At 43.4% G+C, this 27,500-nt stretch overlaps 1 protein-coding gene across 1 annotated transcript in view; it reads right to left on the bottom strand.

Annotated features, from left to right (window-relative positions):
- The window catches only part of LOC133623652 (disheveled-associated activator of morphogenesis 1-like), an 89,701-nt gene that overhangs the window by 32,686 nt on the left and 29,515 nt on the right, over positions 1-27,500 (bottom strand). The window contains exons 8-16 of the mRNA XM_061986905.2: positions 24,715-24,828; positions 19,422-19,532; positions 16,635-16,738; positions 16,464-16,530; positions 13,352-13,469; positions 12,347-12,485; positions 7,860-7,918; positions 6,233-6,420; positions 4,516-4,752 (exon numbers count right to left, since the gene is read on the bottom strand). Coding sequence (XP_061842889.1) covers positions 4,516-4,752; positions 6,233-6,420; positions 7,860-7,918; positions 12,347-12,485; positions 13,352-13,469; positions 16,464-16,530; positions 16,635-16,738; positions 19,422-19,532; positions 24,715-24,828 — 1,137 coding nt within the window. The remainder of the gene's footprint in view (positions 1-4,515; positions 4,753-6,232; positions 6,421-7,859; positions 7,919-12,346; positions 12,486-13,351; positions 13,470-16,463; positions 16,531-16,634; positions 16,739-19,421; positions 19,533-24,714; positions 24,829-27,500) is intronic.

Below are 27,500 nucleotides of genomic sequence, written 5' to 3' on the forward strand. Positions count from 1 at the left end.
GGTGGTTAGCGCCTTGCATGGCCATCAGTGTGTGTGAATGTGGAAATAGTGTCAAAGCGCTTTGAGTACCTTGAAGGTAGAAAAGCGCTATACAAGTATAACCCATTTAACTCTCTCACGGGAAGAAGCAATAAAGCCAGGCTTCGGAATGCAAGTGATAGCTCTATCCTGGAGGAGAGACTCCATGTTCATTTTAAACATCAACCTACAAGTTATGGTATACATCTGTTGTCTTCCCAGACACTGACACACAGAATTCTCCTGACATGGTCAGGATGTGCTGTCCTGACTTAGCACCCACACACACACACACACACACACACACACACACACACACACACACACACACACACACACACACACACACACACACACACACACACACACACACACACACACACAGAGAGAGACAGGAAGGAGGAATTTAAAAACTGATGGTTTGGCTTCTCCAAGTTAGAAGCCATTTTTGGCGGGATAGCTCGGTTGGTAGCGTACATGTCACAGTAACCTTACTGTATGTTATTATTTTACCTGAAATTAAGCTTCTTTTTTTTTTTTTCCAGACGTTGAATAATACATGAGTATAATGGTCAATGTAAAAAATGATTTTGAAGGTAAAAAATGATTTTGAAGGTAAAAAATGATTTTCAAGGTAAAAAATTTTTTTCAAGGTAACATTTTTTTTCAAGGTTAAAAATGATTTTCAAGGTAAAAAATGATTTTCAAGGTAAAAAAAAATTTCATAGGTAAAAAAAATTTTTCAAGGTAAATTTTTTTTTTCAATGTAAAAAATGGTTTTCAAGGTAAAAAATGATTTTCAAGGTAAAAAATGATTTTCAAGGTAAAAAAAAATTTTCAAGGTAAAATTTTTTTTCAAGGTTAAAAATGATTTTCAAGGTAAAAAATGATTTTCAAGGTAAAAAATGATTTTCAAGGAAAAAAAAAATTTTCAAGGTAAATTTTTTTTTCAAGGTTAAAAATGATTTTCAAGGTAAAAAATGATTTTCAAGGTAAAAAAAAATGTCATGGGTAAAAAAAATTTTTCAAGGTAAAATTTTTTTTTCAATGTAAAAAATGATTTTCAAGGTAAAAAATGATTTTCAAGGTAAAAAAAAATTTCATGGGTAAAAAAAATTTTTCAAGGTAAATTTTTTTTTCAATGTAAAAAATGATTTTCAAGGTAAAAAATGATTTTCTAGGTAAAAAAATTTTTTCAAGGTAAAAAATTATTTTCAAGGTAAAAAAAAATTTTAAGGGTAAAAAAAATTTTTCAAGGTAATTTTTTTTTTCAAGGTTAAAAATGATTTTCAAGGTAAAAAATGATTTTCAATGTAAAAAAAAATTTTCAAGGTAAAAATTTTTTTTCAATGTAAAAAATGATTTTCAAGGTAAAAAATGATTTTCAAGGTAAAAAATGATTTAAGGTAAAAAAAATTTTTCAAGGTAGATTTTCTTTTCAATGTAAAAAATGATTTTCAAGGTAAAAAAAAATTTAAGGTAAAAAAAAATTTTCAAGGTAATTTTTTTTTTTCAAGGTAAAAAATGATTTTCAAGGTAAAAAATGATTTTCAAGGTAAAAAATGATTTTCAAGGTAAAAAAAAATATTCAAGGTAAAAATTTTTTTTCAAGTTTAAAAATGATTTTCAAGGTAAAAAATGATTTTCAAGGTAAAAAATGATTTTCAAGGAAAAAAAAAATTTTCAAGGTAAATTATTTTTTCAAGGTTAAAAATGATTTTCAAGGTAAAAATGATTTTCAAGGTAAAAAAAAATGTCATGGGTAAAAAAAATTTTTCAAGGTAAAATTTTTTTTTCAATGTAAAAAATGATTTTCAAGGTAAAAAATGATTTTCAAGGTAAAAAAAAATTTCATGGGTAAAAAAAATTTTTCAAGGTAAATTTTTTTTTCAATGTAAAAAATGATTTTCAAGGTAAAAAATGATTTTCTAGGTAAAAAAAAATTTTCAAGGTAAAAAATGATTTTCAAGGTAAAAAAAAATTTTAAGGGTAAAAAAAATTTTTCAAGGTAATTTTTTTTTTCAAGGTTAAAAATGATTTTCAAGGTAAAAAATGATTTTCAATGTAAAAAAAAATTTTCAAGGTAAAAAATTTTTTTCAATGTAAAAAATGATTTTCAAGGTAAAAAATGATTTTCAAGGTAAAAAATGATTTTCAAGGTAAAAAAAATTTTTCAAGGTAAATTTTCTTTTCAATGTAAAAAATGATTTTCAAGGTAAAAAAAAATTTAAGGTAAAAAAAAATTTTCAAGGTAATTTTTTTTTTTCAAGGTAAAAAATGATTTTAAGGTAAAAAATAATTTTCAAGGTAAAAAATGATTTTCAAAATGTGTTTGTCATTCTTGTTTGGTGTGGATTCACAGTGTGGCGCATATTTCTAACAATGTTAAAGTTTTTTTTTTATACTGGCACCCTCAGTGTAACCTGTATCGCTGTTGATCAAGTATGCATTGCATTCACTTCTGTGTGCGTGCCAAAGCCGCACATATTATGTAACTGGGCCAGCTCTTGTTGGACTGGACGAAAAACGGACGTTACAATTCTCGTGAGTGGCACTGAAATTTGGGAGTCTCCTGGGAGGTTTGGCAAGTATGAGAATTAGCGGTGTACCACAACACCGCCGCTGAATATGATCGGCGGGCCAGCTCTAGTGTTAATTTGACATCGCCTCACGGGCCAAGTGAAATTACACGGCGGGCCAGAGTTTGACACTCATGCACTAGAGAAAAGCGATATATAAATATAATTCACTTCACTTCTGGACCTGACCTCCTCCAGGTACTGCAGTCCTGTATAATGACACTCGCTTGTAATAAAGCAAGGTCTATTCAGGTGTACTGGTGAGGAGGCTACGCCGGATAGTCGAACCTCGGATTCAGGAGGAACAGTGTGGTTTTCGTCCTGGTCGTGGAACTGTGGACCAGCTCTATACTCTCGGCAGGGTCCTTGAGGGTGCATGGGAGTTTGCTCAACCAGTCTACATGTGCTTTGTGGACTTGGAGAAGGCATTCGACCGTGTCCCTCGGGAAGTCCTGTGGGGAGTGCTCAGAGAGTATGGGGTAACGGACTGTCTTATTGTGGCGGTTCGCTCCCTGTATGATCGGTGTCAGAGCTTGGTCCGCATTGCCGGCAGTAAGTCGGACCCATTTCCAGTGAGGGTTGGACTCCGCCAGGGCTGCCCTTTGTCACCCATTCTGTTCATAACCTAAATGGACAGAATTTCTAGGCGCAGTCAAGGCGTTGAGGGTATCTGGTTTGGTGGCTGCAGGATTAGGTCTCTGCTTTTTGCAGATGATGTGGTCCTGATGGCTTCATCTGGCCAAGATCTTCAGCTCTCACTGGATCGGTTCGCAGCCGAGTGTGAAGCGACTGGGATGGAAATCAGCACCTCCAAATCCGAGTCCTTGGTTCTCGCCCGGAAAAGGGTGGAGTGCCATCTCCGGGTTGGGGAGGAGATCTTACCCCCAAGTGGAGGAGTTCAAGTACCTCAGAGTCTTGTTCACGAGTGAGGGAAGAGTGGATTGTGAGATCGACAGGCGGATCGGTGCGGCGTCTTCAGTAATGCGGACGCTGTATCGATCCGTTGTGGTGAAGAAGGAGCTGAGCCAGAAGGTAAAGGTCTCAATTTACTGGTCGATCTACGTCCCCATCCTCACCTATGGTCATGAGCTTTGGGTCATGACCGAAAGGACAAGATCACGGGTACAAGCGGCCCAAATGAGTTTCCTCCGCCGGGTGGCGGGGCTCTCCCTTAGAGATAGGGTGAGAAGCTCTGCCATCCGGGAGGAGCTCAAAGTAAAGCCGCTGCTCCTCCACATGGAGAGGAGCCAGATGAGGTGGTTCGGGCATCTGGTCAGGATGCCACCCGAACGCCTCCCTCGGGAGGTGTTTCGGGCACGTCCGACCGGTAGGAGGCCACGGGGAAGACCCAGGACACGTTGGGAAGACTATGTCTCCCGGCTGGCCTGGGAACGCCTCGGGATCCCCCGGGAGGAGCTAGACGAAGTGGCTGGGGAGAGGGAAGTCTGGGCTTCCTTGCTTAAGCTGCTGCCCCCGCGACCCGACCTCGGATAAGCGGAAGAAGGTGGATGGATGGATGGATGGTTCGGTAACGCGTCTCCGATGTCTCTTTTGATCCGGCCGCGTCGCCCTTCCGCCATCCTAGTCACTGCCGTTGTGTCCTTGGGCAAGACACTTTACCCACCTGCTCCCAGTGCCACCCACACTGCTTTAAATGTAACTTAGATATTGGCTTTTACTATATAAATATAATTCACTTCACTTCTGGACCTGACCTCCTCCAGGTACTGCAGTCCTGTATAATGACACTCGCTTGTAATAAAGCAACGTTTGGTACAAGACCAGAAATACACTTAAAAGGAAAACGGATTTGTCGTTTTTTTGCCCCTGAACTCTTCCCATGAACGCAATATCTATATTGTATCGGCATGCCACCCAAGTCTCCTCTGAGAGTACCAGCAGGACCTGCAGGTGGTACCTCAGGTAGTTTGACCCAGTTGAACAACTTCAGGGGGTTTGACGGCTGGGGAATGTTCTTCTGCTTGGTACTTCCAGGAGGAGCTCCCGGTGGAGGAAGGGGAGGAGGAGGAGGAGGAGGAGCAAATGGAAGAACTCCAAAGACCGGAGCAGCCCCCACAGGGGGTGGAGGTGTTGGTAGAGCAGTCGAGGCAATAGGAACAGATGGATCCACACTTCTCCGAGTCACACCGGATGTCTGAATAGTGAACAATTCAATAAGTCAGCAACTACATCATTTTGCATTTGAAGTTATCATGACATATATGTATTGTTGCATTTCAAACAATAGTATTGTTGATAATAGAAGTCATTTTACCATAACAATCTACAAGGTTAATATAGTTGGCTTATCTTTCTTCCCCTCCATTTATCTGCTTTCTTTTGCATTTTAAGTTATCATTAAATATATACATGTGTGACTGCCATCATATTGCAGTCTACACATATCTCTTATGTGTGACTGCCATTATATTACAGTCCAAACGCATCTCGTACGTGTGACTGCCATCATATTGCAGTCTACACGTATCTCGTATGTGTGACTGCCGTCATATTGCAGTCTACACGTATCTCTTATGTGTGACTGCCATTATATTACAGTCTAAACGCATCTCGTATGTATGACTGCCATCATATTGCAGTCTACATGTAACTCTTATGTGTGACTGCCATCATATTGCAGTCTACACCTATCTCTTATGTGTGACTGCCATCATATTGCAGTCTACACATATCTCTTATGTGTGACTGCCATCATATTGCAGTCTACACATATCTCTTATGTGTGACTGACATCATATTACAGTCTAAAAGCATCTCGTATGTGTGACTGCCATCATATTGCAGTCTACACATATCTCTTATGTGTGACTGCCATCATATTGCAGTCTACACGTATCTCTTATGTGTGACTGCCATCATATTGCAGTCTACACGTATCTCGCATGTGTGACTGCCATCATATTGCAGTCTACACGCATCTCTTATGTGTGACTACCATCATATTGCAGTCTACACGTATCTCTTATGTGTGACTACCATCATATTGAAGTCTACACGTATCTCTTTTGTGTGACTGCCATCATATTACAGTCTAAATGCATCTCGTATGTGTGACTGCCATCATATTGCAGTCTACACGTATCTCTTATGTGTGACTGCCATCATATTACAGTCTCCACATATCTCTTATGTGTGACTGCCATCGAGGTCGGTAAGCACAACCAGAATTTATAAGATGCACTGTCGAGTTTTGAGGAAAAAAAAAAAGATTTTAAGTGCGCTTTATAGTCCGGAAAATACGGTAGTATAAAGAACATTTATATCATGTGCTGTCATCTGTGTCAGTAGAAACTTTCACATTTCAGCCTCTAAGAATTCCACTTCTAATTAGAGAAAGCATGTTGCAACTAATTGTATACGACTTATGTTTTACAACCATCAACTACAATTGTCGTCCAAGAACCATTAAATAATAGCTACCAAATAATTCCGAAGTTACTCACAAGAGAATCTTTACTTGAGTAGTTTTATACTTATTTTTACTCAATTAATCTTCTACTTCTACTTGAGTCATACTATTCAAAAGTATTCTTACTTGAGTACAATTGTTGGGTACCACCAATAGAACATTGACTTGATCTGTGAGGTGTCAGAATGTTGTGTTGGGAACATACGGAGCTGACTTCCTGCAGCCGAGCAGATATTTCCTCCAGTTGTTGATTGGCGTGCTTGTGATGACTACGTTCCAGCACCAGCTTGTCTTTCAAGGTGTTCAGCATTGCCACGATGTCTTCTTTCTCCTTGTTCCTGGTCACACACTCCTTGTCTTTCTTCTCAAAACGTTGCTTTAGTTCCTGATGATCTAGAGAAAAGTGAATGTTTACGGTGTTAACGCTGCTGAAGGAAGAGTTGAATGAACATTTGGACTTTGACTTGCAAAACCCCAAAAGCAGTGAAGTTGTCACGTTGTGTAAATGGTGAATAAAAAGAGAATACAACAACGCTTTGTGTGTGGTTTCACTCTATGGCACATGTTTATGACAGTGTTGTTTAGTGTGGTTTCACTATATGGCACATGTTTATGACAGTGTTGTTTAGTGTGGTTTCACTCTTTGGCACATGTTTATGACAGTGTTGTTTAGTGTGGTTTCACTATATGGCAAATGTTTATGACAGTGTTGTTTAGTGTGGTTTCACTATATAGCACATGTTTATGACAGTGTTGTTTAGGGTGGTTTCACTATATGGCACATGTTTATGACAGTGTTGTTTAGTGTGGTTTCACTATATGGCACATGTTTATGACAGTGTTGTTTAGTGTGGTTTCACTATATGGCACATGTTTATGACAGTGTTGTTTAGTGTGGTTTCACTATATAGCACATGTTTATGACAGTGTTGTTTAGTGTGGTTTCACTATATGGCACATGTTTATGACAGTGTTGTTTAGTGTGGTTTCACTATATGGCACATGTTTATGACAGTGTTGTTTAGTGTGGTTTCACTATATGGCACATGTTTATGACAGTGTTGTTTAGTGTGGTTTCACTATATGGCACATGTTTATGACAGTGTTGCTTAGTGTGGTTTCACTATACGGCACATGTTTATGACAGTGTTGTTTAGCGTGGTTTCACTATATGGCACATGTTTATGACAGTGTTGTTTAGTGTGGTTTCACTATATGGCACATGTTTATGACAGTGTGGGCATTGTTCATACTGCCACCCGTAGTGTGACATGTTTGGCTGTTGACCAAGTATGCCCTTCATTCGCTCGTCTGCAGTGTGTTCAAAGTCAATATGATTATGTCATTAGTTCATTATCGTACCCAACAAAATCTTGGTTAGGCTTTGATAAATATAGACTCAATGATTTGTGACTTAATTATTATGTTAAACGGATCAAACTCGCCTCTCAGTTAACAACAAGAAGATTGATTTGTCCAAAATAATTTTAAAGATTGAAAGTTGCCATCAATCCCACGTGGGTGCTCGGCATTGTCCGTGGGTGCTCGGGCCCCCAAGCACCCACGGGATCGACGTCTATGCACGGTCATGTGCTCGCTGCACTGGATTGGAGCGGTGAAGAGAAAGTGGAGTCAAAAGACAAAGTTCTCAATTGACATTGGAACTTTCCCACCAGTTTTGGGCGACCAACGTTAGTTAGTTAGTTGACGTCTCTGGGTAGCTGGGCTCACACTTCTCAGTCTATCTCTTAGGGTGTGAAGATCGTGGCAAAGTGAGAGAGGCCATCTATTTCTGAGCTCTTCTCGCTACCAGGACGTGGTTGGTTTCTTACCTTTTGTCATGGAATCTGCTTGGTCTTTCCATTGCTTGACTTCATTTTCCTTGACCAGCCTACGGATTCAAACAAAAGGGTTGAAGATACAGTGAATGCCCATATGTTTCATCTCAAAAAACGAATACATAGTCTTCCCAACGTGTCCTGTGTCTTCCCCGTGGCCTCCTGCCGGTCGGACGTGCCCTAAACACCTCCCTAGGGACGCGTTCGGGTGGCATCCTGACCAGATGCCCGAACCACCTCATCTGGCTCCTCTCGATGTGGAGGAGCAGCGGCTTTACTTTGAGTTCCCCCCGAATGACAGAGCTTCTCACCCTATCTCTAAGGGAGAGACCCGCCACTCGGCGGAGGAAACTCATTTCGGCCGCTTGTACCCGTGATCTTGTCCTTTCGGTCATGACCCAAAGCTCATGACCATAGGTGAGGATGGGAATGTAGATCGAACGGTAAATAGAGAGCTTTGCCTTCCGGCTCAGCTCCTTCTTCACCACAACGGATCGATACAGCGTCCGCATTACTGAAGACGCCGCACCGATCCGCCTGTCAATCTCACGATCCACTCTCCCCCCACTCGTGAACAAGACTCCGAGGTACTTGAACTCCTCCACTTGGGGCAAGATCACCTCCCCAACCCGGAGATGGCACTCCACCCTTTTCCGGGAGAGAACCATGGACTCGGACTTGGAGGTGCTGATTCCCATCCCAGTCGCTTCACACTCGGCTGCGAACCGATCCAGTGAGAGCTGAAGATCTTGGCCGGAGGAAGCCATCAGGACCACATCATCTGCAAATAGCAGTGACCTAATCCTGCAGCCACCAAACCAGATCCCCTCAACGCCCTGACTGTGCCTAGAAATTCTGTCCATAAAAGTTATGAACAAAATGGGTGACAAAGGGCAGCCTTGGTGGAGTCCAACCCTCACTGGAAACGTGTCCGACTTACTGCCGGCAATGCGGACCAAGCTCTGACACTGATCATACAGGGAGCGGACCGCCAAAATCAGACAGTCCGATACCCCATACTCTCTGAGCACTCCCCACAGGACTTCCCGAGGGACACGGTCAAATGCCTTCTCCAAGTCCACAAAGCACATGTAGACTGGTTGGGCAAACTCCCATGCACCCTCAAGGACCCTGCCGAGAGTATAGAGCTGGTCCACAGTTCCACGACCAGGACGAAAACCACACTGTTCCTCCTGAATCCAAGGTTCGACTATCCGGCGTAGCCTCCTCTCCAGTACACCTGAATAGACCTTACCGGGAAGGCTGAGGAGTGTGATCCCACGATAGTTAGAACACACCCTCCGGTTCCCCTTCTTAAAGAGAGGAACCACCACCCCGGTCTGCCAATCCAGAGGTACCGCCCCCAATGTCCACGCGATGCTGCAGAGTCTTGTCAACCAAGACAGCCCCACAGCATCCAGAGCCTTAAGGAACTCCGGGCGGGTCTCATCCACCCCCGGGGCCCTGCCACCGAGGAGCTTTTTAACTACCTCAGCAACCTCAGCCCCAGAAATAGAAGAGCCCACCACAGAGTCCCCAGGCACTGCTTCCTCATAGGAAGACGTGTTGGTGGGATTGAGGAGGTCTTCGAAGTATTCCCTCCACCGATCCACAACATCCGCAGTCGAGGTCAGCAGAACACCATCCTCGCCATACACGGCGTTGATAGTGCACTGCTTCCCCTTCCTGAGGCGGCGGATGGTGGTCCAGAATCGCTTCGAAGCCGTCCGGAAGTCGTTTTCCATGGCTTCCCCGAACTCCTCCCATGTCCGAGTTTTTGCCTCCGCGGCCGCTGAAGCCACACACTGCTTGGCCTGTCGGTACCTGTCCGCTGCCTCAGGAGTCCTATGAGCCAAAAGAACCCGATAGGACTCCTTCTTCAGCTTGACGGCATCCCTCACCGCCGGTGTCCACACAAACAAGTTTCTGTGGCCTGATATATCTGATTTTTAAGAACACTAATACGGAACCTCACAATAATGCTAAAAACGTTATGACAGACCGCCTTAAAAAAACAGAATGCAATTTGTTATTTTTCTATGAGCGATAAAACACTGAAAATTGACATCATGGGAACGTCACACCCCCTCTCCGTCGACATATTTTACAATCAAGCGAAACGCAACAAAAATGAAACAAACATAGCGAAAAACGAGAAAAAACCCACTTACAATCTGTTATATGTGATACATCACTAAGCTTTAGAACTTGGTTGTAAAAATCTCCTTCCACGTCTGTCCCTGACACCCACATTTCAGGCTCTGGAAACACTCTGTGGAAACACTCCCCACCCACACTGCTTGGTGCCTGGTCTGAGCTGATGTACCATAGTAACTCATTAGATGACCATAGTAACTAATTAGATGACCTTAGATGACCATAGTAACTAATTAGATAACCATAGTAACTAGTATATTGTGCAAAAGCGCAGATTCAAACCATTGAAGTACTTTGTAGAGTTGAAGACTTACGGTCATTAGAAAACATGATTGCACATCATAAAGGCAGCTACACTTTCCATCTTAAACATCTAAAAGAAATATTTGGGAATGTCCGGCGGGCCAGATTGAAAAACTTAACGGGCCTAGTGTGGACCCTGGGCCTTAATTTTCCCAGGTCTGGGCTAGACCGTGTCTACTGTACGCTTCCAACTGTTCTATGGATCTAACTCATTCATGGGTACTTACTGTATATATTTTAAACAGTTTTCTAAGTGTGTTGGGTAGACTTAGGGCTTAAACCTGGATTGATTTGGTTGAGCAAACAATGTGAGGTGAGTTCTTGATGCAGCTTCATAGTCCAGGCTTTATTTGAGAGTCAGAAATAGACGTTTGAACGCGTGTTTCAATCACTCGGACAATATGGGGACACATGCTGTTGGATGCTCGGATTCAGGAGGAACAGTGTGGTTTTCGTCCTGGTCGTGGAACTGTGGACCAGCTCTATACTCTCGGCAGGGTCCTTAAGGGTGCATGGGAGTTTGCCCAACCAGTCTACATGTGTTTTGTGGACTTGGAGAAGGCATTCGACCGTGTCCCTCGGGAAGTCCTGTGGGGAGTGCTCAGAGAGTATGGGGTATCGGACTGTCTGATTGTGGCAGTCCGCTCCCTGTATGCTCAGTGCCAGAGCTTGGTCCGCATTGCCGGCAGTAAGTCGGACACGTTTCCAGTGAGGGTTGGACTCCGCCAAGGCTGCCCTTTGTCACCGATTCTGTTCATAACTTTTATGGACAGAATTCTAGGCGCAGTCAAGGCGTTGAGGGGATCTGGTTTGGTGGCTGCAGGATTAGGTCTCTGCTTTTTGCAGATGATTTGGTCCTGATGGCTTCATCTGGCCAGAATCTTCAGCTCTCACTGGATCGGTTCGCAGCCGAGTGTGAAGCGACTGGGATGAGAATCAGCACCTCCAAGTCCGAGTCCATGGTTCTCGCCCGGAAAAGGGTGGAGTGCCATCTCCGGGTTGGGGAGGATATCTTGCCCCAAGTGGAGAAGTTCAAGTACCTCGGAGTCTTGTTCACGAGTGAGGGAAGAGTGGATCGTGAGATCGACAGGCGGATCGGTGCGGCGTCTTCAGTAATGCGGACGCTGTATCGATCCGTTGTGGTGAAGAAGGAGCTGAGCCGGAAGGCAAAGCTCTCAATTTACCGGTCGATCTACGTTCCAATCCTCACCTATGGTCATGAGCTTTGGGTTATGACCGAAAGGACAAGATCACGGGTACAAGCGGCCGAAATGAGTTTCCTCCGCCGGGTGGCGGGGCTCTCCCTTAGAGATAGGGTGAGAAGCTCTGCCATCCGGGGGGAGCTCAAAGTAAAGCCGCTGCTCCTCCACATCGAGAGGAGCCAGATGAGGTGGTTCGGGCATCTGGTCAGGATGCCACCCGAACGCCTCCCTAGGGAGGTGTTTAGGGCACGTCCGACCGGTAGGAGGCCGCGGGGAAGACCCAGGACACGTTGGGAAGACTATGTCTCCCGGCTGGCCTGGGAACGCCTCGGGGTCCCACAGGAAGAGCTGGACGAAGTGGCTGGGGAGAGGGAAGTCTGGGCTTCCCTGCTTAGGCTGCTGCCCCCGCGACCCGACCTCGGATAAGCGGAAGAAGATGGATGGATGGATGGATGGATGGATGGCTGTTGGATGCCATTGCTATTGAAGCAGCTTTGACCGGTCCACCAGTGTTTCATCAGGAGAGCTAATTAAATACCATAGTCCTAATAGCATACTTTGCAAAGGTTCTTGTAGTCAGACAATATTTTCGGTATATTCTATGGATTTTTTTCGACTGTCATCTGCACTCTTCTTAAGAAGGGTCACCTGACCACGGTGACGTGTTGCCTATCAGCTCTTCTTACAGGCGTGGCCAACCAGACCAACTCAGTGGTCAGGTGAGCCTTCTGAAGAAGACTGCAGTATCTGGCAACCTCAGTCATGGAGAAAGGGGAGGGGACTACAGAATTCTGATACAACATACTGATGCTTACTTACATGCGAACAATGTTTTTGACATTAAAGTCCGCCAGGGGAGCGACATCTGGATTTCCGCCTTTGTCTGTCTGCAGAACCAGCTGCTGAACTATCCGATCCAACAACACCCAGTATTGATTCATGGCGGTGGTTTGTTTAACTGTGAAGAGAGGGCAGCAGCTACAACAACCGTAGAATCAAAGTTACAGTCACGATCAAAAGTGTACATACTCTTGTAAAGAACATCATGTCATGGCTGTCTTGAGTTTCCAATACTTTCAACAAATATGCTGGGTCAAAAGTATACATACAGCAATGTTAATATTTGCTTACATGTCCCTTGGCAAGTTTACCTGCAATAAGGCGCTTTTGGTAGCCATCCACAAGCTTCTGCTTGACCACTTGACCACTAAATTGGTGCAGTTCAGCTAAGTTTGTTGGTTTTCTGACACGAACTTCTACAGCATTGTCCACACGTCAGGACTTTGGGAAGGCCATTCTAAAACCTTCATTCTAGCCTGATTTAGCCATTCCTTTACCACTTTTGAGGTGTGTTTGGGGTCATTGTCCTGTTGGAACACCCAACTGCACCCAAGACCCAACCTCCGGACTGATGGTTTTAGCTTGTCCTGAAGAATTTGGAGGTAATCCTCGTTTTTCATTGTCCCATTTACTCTCTGTAAAGCACCAGTTCCATTGGCAGAAAAACAGGTCCAGAGCATACTACTACCACCATGCTTGACGGTGGTGGCCAAACAGCTCAATTTTTGTTTCATCTGACATCACATGGACAAAGATAGGACCTTCTGGAGGAGTGTTCTGTGGTCAGATGAAACAAAAATTGAGCTGCATGACATTATTTTCTTTACAAGTGTATGTCAACTGTACATGAACATCTGATTCTCTTTGATGTATTTAAGGTCTTTGACCTCCCGTGAGATCATTCCTGTTGCCAACTGGCATACCAAACACGATTGTTCCGGCGTCGGTCTGCGTATGCGTATGAGGAAGTCCAGACGACCTTACCTGGCATCATGAGACAGTTCTGCAGTGCAGAGACCAGGTGTGGGTAAGCTTCAGTGTGGTTCAGCTTCTTCCTGGTCAGCTCAAACATCTGGCTTGCACTTCTGGTGTCAATATGAACCTGGGATCAAGTGAAGAAACCATTGTCATTGTCATGGATCTCATTCACACTACATTTCTAACATTTCAGACAGCTTTAAAGATCTTTTGAATTGGAATCCGGAATCGGGTCGTGGGGACAACAGCTCCAGCAGAGACCCCCAGACTTCCCTCTCCAGAGCAACATTAGCAACTTCCTCCTGGGGGATCCCGAAGCGTTCCCAGGCCAAAGAGGAGATATAATCCCCCCATCTGGTCCTTGGCCTGCCCCAAGGTTTCCTCCCAGTGGGACGTGCAACGAGGACCTCCCTAGGGAGACGCTGGTGAGGCATCCGCACGAGATGCCCAAACCACCTAAGCTGGCTCCTTTCCAAGCGAAGGAGCAGCGGCTCTACTCCGAGTCTCTCTCGGGTGACTGAACTTCTCACCCTATCTCTAAGGGAGATGCCAGCCACCCTTCTGAGGAAACTCATTTCGGACGCAATCTTATTCTTTCGGTCATGACCCACACTTCATGACCATAGGTGAGAGTAGGAATGTAGATAGCTCGGTAGACCGAGAGCTTTGCCTTCTGGCTCAGCTCTCGTTTGGTCACAACAGTGCGGCAGAGAGACTGCAATACTGGGACGTGCAACGAGGACCTCCCTAGGGAGACGCTGGTGAGGCATCCGCACGAGATGCCCGAACCACCTAAGCTGGCTCCTTTCCAAGTCTCTCTCGGGAGACTGAACTTCTCACCCTATCTCTAAGGGGGATGCCAGCCACCCTTCTGAGGAAACTCATTTTGGCCGCTTGTATCCGCGATCTTATTCTTTCGGTCATGACCCACACTTCATGACCATAGGTGAGAGTAGGAATGTAGATAGCTCGGTAGACCGAGAGCTTTGCCTTCTGGCTCAGCTCTTGTTTGGTCACAACAGTGCGGCAGAGAGACTGCAATACTGCCTCAGCTGCTCCCATTCTCCGGCTGATTTCCTTCTCCATCTTTCCCTCACTCGTGAACACGACCCCGAGATACTTCAACTAATGAATCTAAGACAAGGGTCCTCAAACCTCCATATTGTGTGGCCCTCTACTTGACTTCATAGTTCAGTGTATATAGTAGAGATGCGCGGTTTGCGGGCACAACCGCGGAGTCCGCGGATTATCCGCGCATCGGGCGGGTGAAATTTAAAAAAATTAGATTTTATCCGCGGGTCGGGTCGGGCGGTTGAAAAAAATAAAAAATAGATTTTAAATAGATTCAGGCGGGTGGCAGTTAAACCAATTCGGAAATATATATACATAGTTAAATGTTGTTACCCACATACGAAAAACGAGCAGGCACCTGCAGCATATGCCACAACAGAAGAAAAAAAAAAGAAGAGATGGACACTTTTACAGAGCGGAGAAGGGACGCCTCGCCGGGGTCCGGGACCGAGGCCCCTTCCCCCGAGAGGGCCCCACCGGGAGTCGTAGCTGAGGCGATCCGCGAGAAGGGCCCGACGCACGTCCAGGGTCACCACCGCACCGACACCCCGCCTCGTCCGCCTTCGCCGCGGCCGGCGTCACGCGCAGCAGGTAAGCAGCTTACCTGCCCGCCACCCCCGTGGCCGGGGGCTCGTAACAGGGGTCACTCCGCGCGCTCCGCCCACGCAGCTTACCTTCCCGCCACCCCTGTTGCCGGGGGCGCGTAACAGGGGTCACTCCGCGCGCAGTGCGCTCACGAAAGGGGTGAGGCTCACCCTGGTTGATATAGACAGCAGGACGGTGGCCATGGACGTCAGAACCCGCTAAGGAGTGTGTAACAACCCACCTGCCGAATCAACTAGCCCTGAAAATGGATGGCGCTGGAGCGTCGGGCCCATACCTGGCCGTCGCCGGCAGCGAGACGCGCTTGGAGGTGCGCTCAGCGCGGCTCCCATATGATTGCGCACTGGTGTGCGTCTGGGTCGTGACAGCGTAGCACGCGAATGTCTGTGCTGCATTGGATCAGTCTCCTTTCTTTAACAGGCAAAAGCTTTATAACCTCACTAATGCCTTGCATCATCTATATTAGATATATAACAACGGGCGGGTGCGGTTCTGATCAAATGTTACATCGGGTGGATGGCGGATGGTTGACGACTTTCTGATGCGGTTGCGGATGAAATAATTGCCTATCCGCGCATCTCTAATATATATATATATATATATATATATATATATATATATATATATATATATATATATATATATATATATATATATATATATATATATATATATATATATATATATATATCCTGAAAATATGCAAACAAAACTGTGTTTAGATAATTGATACTTCAAACTTGCATAAAGATAACATGAATATAACATAACTTGGCTTCTGAGAGCTTCAAAATGTAATGAATAAAATGCTAAAGTCTTGCATTTTTTAAATAATTAAATATGGTCATTTTAAATGAATCATTATGATAATTTAAAATGTATTATTTCAAATATGTTTATTTTAATGTACCGGTATAATTCTATGGCTGGACGTATGAAGGAGTCAGAAAAAAAAAAAAAAAAAAAAAATACAATTAATTTTTATGTTTTTAGCAAAATATAGCAAAAATGTATTTAGTTGTATTTATTTTTTAATTGATAAATATATTTATTTTTAGGTAAGATAAACATAATTATACAATTTATCTCTAGTCTGGATGATTTAGTTCTTGACACCCTGTTGTCCTCACTCAGGTCCGCATGGAGCTGGAGGAGGGGGCGTGGCCTCCAGCTCCGGCTGAAAATCGGGAGATTTTCGGGAGAATATTTTTCCCGGGAGGTTTTCGGAAGAGGCGCTGAATTTCGGGAGTCTCCCGGAAAATTCGGTAGGGTTGGCAAGTATGTAGTCACCGCAGGTGTCATAGTTTTTATGCCTTCAGTGACAATCTACAATGTAAATAGTCATGGAAACAAAGACAAAACATTGAAAGACGAGGTGTGTCCGAGGTCACTCTGTAATACAAAACTTCATAGAAATTCAAAAATATTTCTCGACATGACTTACAAGATCGAAGCGTTTGGACAGCAGAAGCTCATCCTCATTCCTCAACATTTCAAAGAAGTCCAGATGTCTGAGCAACAACAACAACAACAACAACAACACGTGATAGAGTAAGTGAGAAAGTAGAGACCTACACAATTTTAACATTGAAAAGATCTTCAAGCGGTTATGTACCTGTCGAGTGTAGTGTTGTCATGGGAGCGAAGTTTATCAATGACCGGCTGAATGCCCAACATCAGGAACTCGTAGCGCAAGTGGATACGGAACTCCATACTGGTCTGAACGCACACAAACACATGCATGTGCACACAAAGTACAAAACATACAAAAGGTAGACAAATACCACAGTTTATATTCTGTGCAAGATGAAATCAAAGAGCACTTAAAGCATACTTGCCAACCCTCCCGGATTTTCCGGGAGACTCTCGAAATTCAGCGCCTCTCCCGAAAAACCTCCCGGGACAAATTTTCTCCCGAAAATCTCCCGAAGTTCAGGCGGAGCTGGGGGCCACGCCCCCTCCAGCTCCATGCGGACCTGAGTCCGCTTTCCCACAATATAAACGACGTCTACAGTAAAGCAGTCCGTCTGCCGTAAACAGCAATGTTGTGACACTCTTAAACAGGACAATACTGCCATCTAGTGCATTTGATGAAAGCACTTTTGTGCGTGCCACACAGCAATGCATCATCAGAGAGGGTGTTCAGCATGGTTAGAAAGATAGTGACAGAATAGAACAAGGATGGACAATTCAACCCTTAACTCAACAATGAGTAGATGAGTGTTATGTGTGTGTATATGTGTAAATAAATGAACACTGAAATTCAAGTATTTCTTTTATTTATATATATATATATATATATATATATATATATATATATATATATATATATAAATATATAGCTAGAATTCACTGAAAGTCAATTATTTCTTATAAATATATATCCATCCATCCATCCATTTTCTACCGCTTATTCCCTTCGGGGTCGTGGGGTTATTATATATATATATATATATATATATATATATATATATATATATATATATATATATATATATATATATATATATATATATATATATATATTAGAGATGCGCGGATAGGCAATTATTTCATCCGCAACCGCATCAGAAAGTTGTCAACCATCCGCCATCCACCCGATGTAACATTTGATCAGAACCGCACCCGCCCACACCCGCCCGCACCCGCCCGCACCCGCCCGCACCCGCCCGTTGTTATATATCTAATATAGACGATGCAAGGCATTAGTGAGGTTATAAAGCTTTTGCCTGTTAAAGAAAGGAGACTGATCCAATGCAGCACAGACATTCGCGTGCCACGCTGTCACAACCCAGACGCACACCAGTGCACAATCATATGGGAGCCGCGCTGAGCGCACCTCCAAGCGCATCTCGCTGCCGGCGACGGCCGGGTATGGGCCCGACGCTCCAGCGCCATCCATTCAGGGCTAGTTGATTCGGCAGGTGGGTTGTTACACACTCCTTAGCGGGTTCCAACTTCCATGGCCACCGTCCTAGCTGCTGGCTATATCAACCAGGGTGAGCCCCACCCCTTTCGTGAGCGCACTGCGCGCGGAGTGACCCCTGTTACGCGCCCCCGGCAACAGGGGTGGCGGGCAGGTAAGCTGCGCGGGCGGAGCGCGCGGAGTGACCCCTGTTACGAGCCCCCAGCCACGGGGGTGGCGGGCAGGTAAGCTGCTTACCTGCTGCGCGTGACGCCGGCCGCGGCGAAGGCGGACGAGGCGGGGTGTCGGTGCGGTGGGCGCGGTGGTGACCCTGGACGTGCGTCGGGCCCTTCTCGCGGATCGCCTCAGCTACGGCTCCCGGTGGGGCCCTCTCGGGGGAAAGGGCCTCGGTCCCGGACCCCGGCGAGGCGTCGGGGGCCTTCTCCGCTCCGTAAAAGTGTCCATCTCTTTTTTTTTTTTTCTTCTGTTGTGGCATATGCTGCAGGTGCCTGCTCGTTTTTCGTATGTGGGTAACAACATTTAACTATGTATATATATTTACCAATTGGTTTAACTGCCACCCGCCTGAATCTATTTAAAATCTAATTTTTTTTTATTTCAACCGCCCGACCCGACCCGACCCGACCCGCGGATAAAATCTAATTTTTTTAAATTTCATCCGCCCGATCCGCGGATAATCCGCGGACTCCGCGGTTGTGCCCGCAAACCGCGCATCTCTAATATATATATATATATATATATATATATATATATATATGTTTATATATATATATATTGTCGGAGGCAGATATTTACATATATCCGAATTTAAGTTGTACTTCTTCCATTTCTTTGTCATATTTGAAAACAGCTCGTGTTTTCCATTTCTTCTCTTGATGCTCTGTCAGCAAGTATACTGTGTGTGTTAACCTTGAGTTCTTTGGAATGTATTATGGCTAGGGAGACGTTGTGCTTGTATTATGGCTAGGGCGGGGGAAGGAAAGAGGGGTTTTTGGGCGTTGGGGAGACAGACCATTTTGGGAGGCGCAATAGAATGTTCTAGGGTTAGACTGGTCTCAATCAATGTATATTGGCAAAGCTTTGAAAATATACAACAAAATACCTATTCTGTCTCTGGTGGTTTTTCAACTCAGCTTTAAGTGTCGTAAAGAGCTTGGGAGCGAATTGTGACTTGAATTCCCTGGGAGGAACAACTGGTCCAAAACGCAACAATATATATATATATATGAAATACTTGACTTGGTGAATTCTAGCTGTAAATATACTCCTCCTCTCTTAACCACGCCCCCGCCCCCAACCACCAAAATTGGAGGTCTCAAGGTTGGCAAGTATGACTTAAAGTTAGAAGGTAAACAGAGAACTGTATGCGTGCAGAACAAAAAACTCCATTGTCGTTTTAGAGAAGCCAAGAGAAGATGTTCGGAGTTGCAAAGAGAATGTATTTTCTTTCAAAACTACCGACGGACGTCTCTTTACCTCGCCCGGTCCTTGGCTCAGCACGGCATTGATTAACGACATGATGGCGGTCTTCAGGCTGACTTCATCCCTGTAGCGGCCCGTGGATCGGTCCAGGTCTGTCACCAGAGTCTGTGAGCCAAACAGAAAATGCCTCAAACAAGAGTGAACCTTCGACTGGAAACGACACTGAAATGTGACCTGGGACAAGAACGAATTGTTGCTAGAGGAGCAGAAAAGAGGTCAGGTTTGTTCAAGTGAAGACCAAGACCTCATTACGCATGAAAAACCTACAAATACTTGTTTGAGTGAATGGAAGCTGCTTTTATACCCAATCATGGCACCCACCTGTTGCCAATTAGCCCGTTCACCTGTGGGATGTTCCAAATAAGTCTTTGTTGAGCATTCCTCAACTTTATCACTTTTTTTTGCCACTTGTGCCAGCTTTTTTGAAACATGTTCCATCCAACCATCTTCTTCCGCTTATCCGAGGTCGGGTCGCGGGGGCAGCAGCCTAAGCAGGGAAACCCAGACTTTCCTCTCTCCAGCCACTTCGTCCAGCTCTTCCTGTGGGACCCCGAGGCGTTCCCAGGCCAGCCGGGAGACATAGTCTTCCCAACGTGTCCTGGGTCTTCCCCGCGGCCTCCTACCGGTCGGACGTGCCCTAAACACCTCCTTAGGGAGGCGTTCGGGTGGCATCCTGACCAGATGCCCGAACCACCTCATCTGGCTCCTCTCCATGTGGAGGAGCAGCGGCTTTACTTTGAGCTCCCCCCGGATGGCAGAGCTTCTCACCCTATCTCCGCCACCCGGCGGAGGAAACTCATTTCGGTCGCTTGTACCCGTGATCTTGTCCTTTCGGTCATAACCCAAAGCTCATGACCATAGGTGAGGATGGGAACGTAGATCGACCGGTAAATTGAGAGCTTTGCCTTCCGGCTCAGCTCCTTCTTCACCACAACGGATCGATACAGCGTCCGCATTACTGAAGACGCCGCACCGATCCGCCTGTCGATCTCACGATCCACTCTTCCCCCACTCGTGAACAAGACTCCGAGGTACTTGAACTCCTCCACTTGGGGCAAGATCTCCTCCCCAACCCGGAGATGGCACTCCACCCTTTTCCGGGCGAGAACCATGGACTCGGACTTGGAGGTGCTGATTCTCATCCCAGTCGCTTCACACTCGGCTGCGAACTGATCCAGTGAGAGCTGAAGATCCTGGCCAGATGAAGCCATCAGGACCACATCATCTGCAAAAAGCAGAGACCTAATCCTGCAGCCACCAAACCAGACACCCTCAACGCCTTGACTGCGCCTAGAAACTCTGTCCATAAAAGTTATGAACAGAATGGGTGACAAAGGGCAGCCTTGGCGGAGTCCAACCCTCACTGGAAACGTGTCCGACTTACTGCCGGCAATGCGGACCAAGCTCTGACACTGATCATACAGGGAGCGGACCGCCACAATCAGACAGTCCGAAACCCCATACTCTCTGAGCACTCCCCACAGGACTTCCCGAGGGACACGGTCGAATGCCTTCTCCAAGTCCACAAAGCACATGTAGACTGGTTGGGCAAACTCCCATGCACCCTCAAGGACCCTGCCGAGAGTATAGAGCTGGTCCACAGTTCCACGACCAGGACGAAAACCACACTGTTCCTCCTGAATCCGAGGTTCGACTATCCGGCGGAGCCTCCTCTCCAGTACACCTAAATAGACCTTACCGGGAAGGCTGAGGAGACATGTTGCAGGCATCAAATTCCAAATGAGCTAATATTTGCAAAAAATAACGTTTCTCAGTGTGAACGTTAAATATCTTGTCTTTGCAGTCTATTCAATTGAATATAAGTTGAAAAGGATTAGCAATTTGAGAATTTGAATGTAAGACCACCCAGCATGGACGAATAGAACAGACAGGTCATTGTTTTGTCTGCTCGCGGAAAACAAACATCCTAATCTACGATTTGACTCCCTCGAATGGCCTTGACGCAGTGAAAACAGGACCAGGCTGTTCTGAAAAACACCCCCGAGGACACCTCAGTGATGGACGCTTTTGACCTCCCTCCCTCCTCAACGACACCTGGAGTCGAACTTTTGCAGATCGCCCTCAGTCTATAAAAACATTACATCATCACACCCAGGGGCGTCACTAGCTTTTAAGGGCAGGGGGGGCTTAGCCCCCAGGAGATGCACAGGATGCGACCGAACGTAAGGCATGAGCACAAAACTTCACAAACGGCTAACAAAGACTTAGAAATGATTCATTGTTATTATTATTATTTCAGTCGGTTTATTTTCAATCTGTGTTCAGTACAACAACAAACATGGGTTTTCACAGTGACATTTTGTTTACAGCATCAACAAGAAACAATTACTTGCATGATGATTATTATTATCTACTGATGATAGTCATATGTGAATGAGCTCAGCTCCTGTTCTCCTCCATGTGTAAAGTGAGAAACACAGCTGATGCTCCAGAAGGAAGTAACCCCAAAGATAGCAAATGGTAAAAAAGAGTGCACATTTAACTTTATAAATAATCAGGACCTTAATGATGCATTTCAGGCTAACTAGCTAACTAAGTAGCAGCATTGTTTTAGAGCGGGAATGTCAACTTTTTGTCAAACACAGATCTGGTGTAAAGTGGAGCTAATACATTTTACTACAAGCAGTGATGAAAACTTACTTTCTTGAAAATGTTTCTTTTGTCCATTTTGCATCCGTTCACGTTCTCGTTCTGCAGTGCTGTGTGCTAATGTGCTTCGTACAGCTGCAGGACCGCAAGCAAGGTCGTGGAGAAAATGCGGACTGGATTTTGAGTGATGTGGGCATTTTCTATATGAACATGTCCAAGGACCGCAAGCAAGGTCGTGGAGAAAATGCGGACTGGATTTTGAGTGATGTGGGCATTTTCTATATGAACAAGTGGAATGGATTGGATACCGACACACTAAAGGGGCTCTCTACCTTACGCTATGAAGTGAGGGGAAACTGAGTGAATAATGACAGGTTATATTATTATTTATTTAAACTCATATTCGGGCCACTTTATAATGAATATGTCGGCATGTATTTGTAAAAAAAATATTAATATAATATATATATATATATATATATATATATATATATATATATATTATATATTAATTTTAATATATAATATAAAAAAATATTAATATAATATATATATATATATATATATATATATATATATATATATATATATATATATATATATATATTATATATAAAAAAAAAATTACAAATACATGCCGACATATTCATTATAAAGTGGCCCGAATATGAGTTTAAACTGAGTGAAAATGAGTGAATAATGACAGGTTATATTATTATTTATTTAAACTCATATTCAGGCCACTTTATAATGAATATGTCGGCATGTATTTGTAAAAAAAATATTAATATAATATATATATATATATATATATATATATATATATATATATATTATATATTAATTTCAATATATAATATAAAAAAATATTAATATAATATATATATATATATATATATATATATATATATATATATTATATATAAATTTTTTTTTACAAATACATGCCGACATATTCATTATAAAGTGGCCCGAATATGAGTTTAAACTGAGTGAAAATGAGTGAATAATGACAGGTTATATTATTATTTATTTAAACTCATATTCGGGCCACTTTATAATGAATATGTCGGCATGTATTTGTAAAAAAAAATTAATATATAATATATCCATCCATCCATCCATTTTCTACCGCTTATTCCCTTTGGGGTCGCGGGGGGCGCTGGAGCCTATCTCAGCTACAATCGGGCGGAAGGCGGGGTACACCCTGGACAAGTCGCCACCTCATCGCAGGGCCAACACAGATAGACAGACAACATTCACACTCACATTCACACACTAGGGCCAATTTAGTGTTGCCAATCAACTTATCCCCAGTATATATATATATATATATATATATTATATATTAATTTTTTTTTACAAATACATGCCGACATATTCATTATATATATATATATATATATTATAAATAAATTTTTTTTTACAAATACATGCCGACATATTCATTATAAAGTGGCCCGAATATGAGTTTAAATAAATAAAAATAAATAAATATATATATATATATATATATATATATATATATATATACATATATATATATATATATAATTTTTTTTTTTTACAAATACATGCCGACATATTCATTATAAAGTGGCCCGAATATGAGTTTAAATAAAAAAATAAATAAAAAAATAAAAAAATAATAATAATAAAAAAAAAAATATATATATATATATATATATATATATATATATATATATATATATATATATATATATATATATATATATATATATATATATATATATTATATATGAATTTTTTTTTACAAATACATGCCGACATATTCATTATAAAGTGGCCCGAATATGAGTTTAAATAAATAATAATATAACCTGTCATTATTCACTCAGTTTCCCCTCAACACCAGATTATTTAGGGGGGTTTAAGAATATTTTAGGGGGGCTTGAGCCCCCCTAAAATAGGCCTAACAACGCCAATGATCACACCCAAGACAATTGGGCACACACGCACACCCCAACCACCCTCCCCCCACACCACACCTTCACCACCGCTTGTTTGTCTAATCTTGAACGGGTTTGTGCTGAAAACAAAGTTTTGTTGTACTTGTGCAATGACAATAAAGACCTATCTGATCTGATCTGATCCATCAAATCATTGTATTCTGTTTTTATCTACCATTTACACAACGTGACAACTTCACTGCTTTTGGGTTTTGTAGTACCCACACCGGCGGGACGGCGTGGCGCAGTTGGGAGAGTGGCCGTGCCAGCAACCTGAGGGTTCCTGGTTCAATCCCCAGCTTCTACCAACCAACGTCACGTCCGTTGTGTCCTTGAGCAAGACACTTCACCCTTGCTCCTGATGGGTGGTGGGATGGGATGGTGGCCATCAGTGTGTGAATGTGTGTGTGAATGGGTGAATGTGGAAATAGTGTCAAAGCACTTTGAGTACCTTGAAGGTAGAAAAGCGCTATACAAGTATTTACCATTTACCCACGTAGAACTACTACATATAGCGCTTGGTATTTGGGATCAGGCCCTTTGTTTAGTAAACATGCTAAAACCAGTCCAATGTAAGCAGAACTAACTTTGTTTAAGTTATACAAAAGTTCATTTGAGCACAGGTGTGTTAGGGAATAAATTGTATACCTCATAAACCTCAGATGTTGTACAGTATATATACAGTTAATAAAGAAAGAAAGTGAAACCTGAAAGCGTGTCCTTTCTGAAGCAAATGTCTGGTAGTGTAACATGGCTTCCAGCACTTTCTTATGGCCCCCAGGGACCAGGCACACTGCACCCAGAATCTCCGAGACAGCAACCTGTAGTCACAAAAAGGAGCTCACGTTAATTTTGAAGAGTACAACAAAGATGTTTCCACTTCATTGGTATGTCATGATAGTGATGTTGTATTTCTGGTCTTGTCACCCTCTCCCGGGCACCGAACCACAGTCTTATATTCCTTCTTTCTCTGTCTGGGTGTGTGTTAATTCAGGAGAGTACAACCTGACCATGTAAGGAGATGTTTGTGTGTACGTGACCGGGATATGTTGGAACTTAAAAGTTGGCGTGAAGATAGACTAGGAGTCTCTCTTCCAGGATAGAGCTATCACTTTTGTATTACGAAGTCTGAATGTATTGCCTCTTCTCGTGAGAGAGTTAACCTAGTCCATATGCGAATGTCCGACTAAGGCTCCTTAAATTATTATGGACCATTATTTACTTAAACCTGGTGGTTCGCTTCACCATATGTTGAACATAATATGAGTCAATTAATTCACTTCAATACCGTATTTTCCGCACTATAAGGCGCACCTAAAAACCACAATTTTTCTCAAAAGCTGACAGTGCGCCTAATAACCCGGTGCGCTTTATTACGATTCATTTTCATAAAGTTTCGGTCTCGCAACTTCGGTAAACAGCCGCCATCTTTTTTCCCGGTAGAACAGGAAGCGCTTCTTCTTCTACGCAAGCAACCGCCAAGGAAAGCACCCGCCCCCATAGAACAGGAAGCGCTTCACCCGCCCCCGGAAGAAGAAGAAAAAACGCGCGGATATCACCGTACGTTTCATTTCCTGTTTACATCTGTAAAGACCACAAAATGGCTCCTACTAAACGATCCGGTCCATAAAAAGACGCAATCTCTCCATCCGCACACGGATTACTACCGTATTTCACAGCAACTGAACCGCACTGTGGAACGGGAGCACGTACGGTGAATATTCGCTCCACAGGGAATGAGAAGTCATCCTTCACTGTGGTTCTAGCTTGCCATGCTAACTTCCACTCATGGTGATATTCAAAAGGAAGACCTTGCCAAAAGAGACCTTTCCAGCCGGCGTCATCATAAAAGCTAACTCGAAGGGATGGATGGATGAAGAAAAGATGAGCGAGTGGTTAAGGGAAGTTTACGCGAAGAGGCCGGGTGGCTTTTTTCACACAGCTCCGAAGGCGAACACACCTTCACTAAGACGGGCAGACAGCCTCGGACGACATACGCCAACATCTGCCAGTGGATCGTAAATGCTTGGGCAGATATTTCGGTCACAACTGTGGTCCGAGCTTTCCGGAAGGCAGGATTCACAGAACAACAGCGACACTGACTCCCGATGACTTCTACGAGACGGAACCGGCCATTTTGGATCCCACGCTAGCGCAACTTTTCAATTCGGACACCGAAGACGAAGAATTCGAAGGATTTACGAATGAAGAATAACTTCAGAAAGTGAGCGCTATGTTTATTTTGTGTGTTGTGACATTAACGTTCGAGCAACATTACCGGTATGTTGCTATTGCTCTACACCATTTTGAATTTTACTATGTTTGTGATTGCACATTTGTACATTTTGGGACAGAGTTGTTAGAACGCTGGTTTTCAATATATTATTAAAGTTTGACTGAACTATCTGACTGTTTTTTTGACATTCACTTTAGCGCAGCGTTTTTTTGACATTCACTTTAGCGCAGCGTAGGCGCGGCTTTTAGTCCGGGGCGGCTTATTGGTGGACAAAATTATGAAATATGTAATTCATAGAAGGTGCGGCTAATAATCCGGTGCGCCTTATAGTGCGGAAAATACGGTAGTTTATTTATATACCTTATAAAAAGCACGCTTGAAAAAATAAATTCTGAAAAAAGGAACCCCGCCCGTGTGCAGCTGGGATAGGCTCCAGTACCTTGCGATCCTCGAGAGGGACACACGATAGAAAATGGATGGATGGAAATGTCATACCATTATCAAAAACAACCATGGATTCGATTCCAGTGGTAATAACTAAGTCATGAGCGGTACGTATTTGTTGTCATATGAATAGTGTAAACTGTTGTGTTTTGGGAATAATGTTTGTTGGTTCTTTTGTTTCTTTTTTATGTATGGTCAGTTTAGTTCCTCCCATTGTTCTGTCAAACTCTGTCCTGCTTTCCAGATTTCTCTGAAGTACACAGAGGGTTAATAATATCACTACTGCGGATAACATTAACAAAAAATCCTCACACCAGCCCACTACCTATAATATGGGCTCTTTAAACATCAGATCATTGTCTCCCAAAACGTTATTAGTTAATGAGGTCATTAGAGACAACAATCTTAACGTCATTGATCTCAATGAAACCTGGCTCAAACCAGATGAATTTTTCCCACTTAACGAGGCATCTCCTCCTAACTATATGAATGCACATATTGCCCGTCCCCTTAAAAGGGGTGTAGGGGTCGCACTAATATACAATGAAAACCTTAACCTTACTCCTAACCTAAGTAATAAATAAATATAATTTGAGGTGCTTACTATGAGGTCTGTTGCACCGGTGGCTCAGGTGGGTGGGAGGGTGTAGGGAGAATTGGGGGATTTCCTCATTGTATCCCACTGGGTTGAGTTTTTTCTTGCCCTGATGTGGGATCTGAGCCGAGGATGTCGTTGCGGCTTGTGCAGCCCTTTGAGACACTTGTGATTAAGGGCTATATAAATAAACTTTGACTGACTTTGATTGAGACAGA

This window comes from Nerophis lumbriciformis, linkage group LG26 (genome assembly GCF_033978685.3).
Source record: "Nerophis lumbriciformis linkage group LG26, RoL_Nlum_v2.1, whole genome shotgun sequence".
NCBI classification, from domain to species: Eukaryota; Metazoa; Chordata; class Actinopteri; order Syngnathiformes; family Syngnathidae; genus Nerophis; species Nerophis lumbriciformis.